At 42.5% G+C, this 3,572-nt stretch overlaps 1 protein-coding gene across 4 annotated transcripts in view; it reads left to right on the plus strand.

The window, feature by feature from the left end:
• CNOT10 (CCR4-NOT transcription complex subunit 10) overlaps nucleotides 1-3,572 on the plus strand; it is a 96,807-nt gene that overhangs the window by 86,229 nt on the left and 7,006 nt on the right. For all 4 annotated transcript variants that reach the window (XR_005198937.1, XM_017521687.1, XM_017521688.2 and 1 more), the window contains 3 exons: nucleotides 509-639; nucleotides 1,691-1,726; nucleotides 1,918-2,045. Coding sequence is in view for 3 of the 4 variants with exons in the window: in XM_017521687.1 (XP_017377176.1) it covers nucleotides 509-639; nucleotides 1,691-1,726; nucleotides 1,918-2,045 (295 nt within the window). In the remaining variant the exon portion in view is untranslated. The remainder of the gene's footprint in view (nucleotides 1-508; nucleotides 640-1,690; nucleotides 1,727-1,917; nucleotides 2,046-3,572) is intronic.

Consider the following 3,572-nt stretch of genomic DNA (forward strand, 5'->3'; position numbering starts at 1 on the left):
TGCAGTGGTACAATCATAGCTTATTGTAGCCTTGAACTCCTGAGCTCAAGCAGTCCTCAAACCTCTGCCTCCCAAAGTGCTGGGATTACACACATGAGCAGTGACATGATTATGGCTCACTGCAGCCTCTATCTCCCAGGCTTAAGTGATCCTCCTACCTCAGCCTTCTGTGTAGCTGGGACTACAGGTGTATGCTACCAAACCCAGCTAATTTTTGTATTTTTTTCATAGAGGCAGGGTTTCGCCATGTTGCCCAGGCTAGTCTCAAACTCCTGGGCTCAAGCAGTCCACCTACCTAGGCCTCCCAAAGTGTTGGGATTACAGGCATGAGCCACTGTACCCAGCCAATTGATCAATTTTACCTAAATAAATTTAGATTTCAATTTAAGGACATAAAATATGAGACATGTATCCAATGTTTAATAACATAATATACCCAGCATTATTTTACATTGGGTATTTTTGTGATGTTACACTTTTCAGTTTAGAATCTGTTTTCTCATTTTAGGTTTTTGGGCCATTTATATGCTGCAGAAGCCCTCATCTCTCTCGACAGAATATCTGATGCCATTACTCACTTGAATCCGGAGAATGTCACTGATGTCTCCTTAGGGATCTCTTCAAATGAGCAGGACCAAGGTTAATGAGGACACCTTTGATCAGAACTGGTCGCTGTTTCCACTTCCTTCCTGTCATAATTCAGGATGTGTGGAAACTTAAGGGCATGGTGGTAAAGAGAAGAAAGTTTTAGTTCAGCTTTCCACATTTTTGTCTACTTACTTTGTAGCAGTTTTTTGCTAAGTAGACTTGAGAGTTAGTGATCACATGGTCTAAATTCTCACTTTTGAAAGTCTGGTACTGTTAGAATGGTTAATTTTCATTCTGATACTATTTTTTCTTTTCCTTTGGAGTGACTCTGCAATCCATAGGGGAATAAAAATGTTGCATTCAAGAGTCAGTTTTAGAGCTGGCACGGTGGCTCATGCCTGTAATCCCAGCACTTTGGGAGGCTAAGGCAACAGGATCACCTGACCCCAGGAGTTCAAAACCAGCCTGGGCAACCTAGTGAGACTTTGTCTCTATTTTAAAAATAGGAAAGAAAGAAAAGTTTGTTTTAAATCATTGCTAAATTCTTAAATAATTAAAGCTAGGTGATATTCACTTTACTCAAGGTTAGCGCTCAGGTTTGAGGTGGTGGTGGGTGGTGGCATTCTGACATCTTTTAATGGAATCTCCACTACATGAAAAGTAAATAAATTGCTTCATATGAGATGTCCATTTCATTAAAAAAGTTTAGAAAATATGCTCTCCGCAGGGTACAGTGGCTCACACCTGTAATCTTAACACTTTGGGAGGCTGAGGTGGGCTGATCACATGAGGTCAGGAGCTCAAGACCAGCCTGACCAACATGGTGAAACCCTGTCTGTTCTAAAAATACAAAATTAGCTGGGCATGATGTTACCTGCCTGTAATCCCAGCCACTTGGGAGGTTGAGGCAGGAAAATTACTTGAACCTCAGAGGTGGAGGTTGCAGTGAGTTGCACCATTGCACTCCACCCTGGGCAACAAGAGCAAAACTCCATCTCAAAAAAATAGAAGGTATACTCTCTACCTTCTGAGCCTGAGGAAAAAAAATATATATATATGCTCTGTTGTTCTGCCCCTCAGATTTATTTTCATGTTTTTGTAGGATCAGACAAAGGTGAAAATGAAGCAATGGAATCCTGTAAGTAAGAAGTTTTGTGATACTTAAGTAGCCTGCCCCATATCCCAAAAATTTAGACTCTGAATCTTCTGTGTTCATTTTTCTGCCTGAGGAATACTGCTGTACTGAGTGGCTCCTCAGTACAATAGATTGGGTTGTTCCCTTGCCCATGGCATGACCTCTTCACCAGTGTCTACACTCTTTTTCCCCAGCTGGGAAGCGGGCCCCTCAGTGCTACCCCAGTTCCGTCAACTCTGCCAGGACTGTGATGCTGTTCAACCTTGGCAGCGCTTACTGCCTCAGGAGCGAATATGACAAAGCCCGAAAGTGTCTCCATCAGGTGAGTCCAGAGAGTGGGAGGAACTAAACCTTCTAAAGCAGCCAACACAACTTTGAGGTTTATGTTTTTTGTTATTTTGTTTGAGGCATCTGGTCAGTTTATTAAACATTGGAATATTACTTTCCAGAGTTAAAAATATTCTTGCAAGGTAAACAACTAATCAGCATTGTAAATGAACCTAGACACTTAATGGAGAGTTTTCTTGATGATTTTACTTTAAAAAAAAAAAAAAAAGTTTTTGCTGGGCACAGTGGCTCATGCCTGTAATCCCAGCACTTTGGGAGGCCAGGGCGGGCAGATCACGAGGTTGGGAGTTTGAGATCAGCCTGGCCAATATGATGAAACCTCCTCTCTAGTAAAAATACAAAAATTTGGATAGCAAGTTAGCAGTTAAAAAAAAAAATTAGCTAGGCCTGGTGGCGGGCGCCTGTAATACCCAGGAGGCTGCAGCAGAAGAATTGCTTGAACCCAGGAGGCAGAGGTTGCAGTGAGCCGAGATGGTGCCACTGTACTTCAGCATGGGTGACAGAGTGAGACTCTGTCTCAAAAAAAAAAAAATTTAATTTCAAATCAGCGGAATAAAAAGCAACTTGGGGCCGGGCACAGTGGCCCACACCTTTAATCCCAGCACCCTGGGAGGCTGAGACAGGCAGATCACTTGAGTCCAGGAGTTTCAGATCAGCCTGGGCAACATAATGAGATGTTGCCTGTCTCTACTATAAATACCAAAAATTAGCCAGGCGTGGTGGCGCATTCCTGTAGTCCCAGGTACTCCAGGTGGCTGAGGTGGGAGGATCACCTGAGCCTGGGAGGATGAGGCTGCAGTGAGCTGAGATGCCACTGCACTCCAGCCTGGGCAACCAGAGTGAGACCATGTCTCAAAAAAAAAAAAAAAGTAACTTGACAATTTTAGTGATTAAAATTCCCAAAGATGAAAAACTGTCTAAAAGATCATTTATATAAATAATGGTACATCTGTACAATTGAAGACAATGTAGCTTTAAACTCTAGGTACTAAAATGGAAAGATGTCCAAGACATACTAAATGAAAAGTGAAAACAGCACGGTGTGAAACAGTTTCTATATAATTTTGTATATATGCATAAAAGATATCTGAAAGGACACACCAAGAAACTTGTATCATTAGTTGTAAGGGTGGCAGGATGAATACTACATGGCTGAAGCATAGAATGAGAGACACTTCACTGTATACTCTTACGCTTTTAAATTTTGAATTGTGTAAATCTGTTTTCAAAAAGTTAATTATTGGCCAGGTGTGGTGTCTCACGCCTGTAATCCTAGCACTTTGGGAGGCCGAGGTGGGTGGATCACCTGAGGTCAGGAGCTCAAGACCAGCCTGGCCATCATGGTGAAACCCCATCTTTAAAAAATAAATAAGTAGCTGGGCGCAGTGGCTCAAGCCTGTAATCCTAGCACTTTGGGAGGCCAAGGTGGGTGGATCACGAGGTCAAGAGATCGAGACCATCCTGGTCAACACGGTGAAACCCCGTCTCTACTAAAAATACA

Source organism: Cebus imitator, unplaced genomic scaffold, assembly GCF_001604975.1.
Source record: "Cebus imitator isolate Cc_AM_T3 unplaced genomic scaffold, Cebus_imitator-1.0 Scaffold21, whole genome shotgun sequence".
NCBI lineage: Eukaryota > Metazoa > Chordata > Mammalia > Primates > Cebidae > Cebus > Cebus imitator.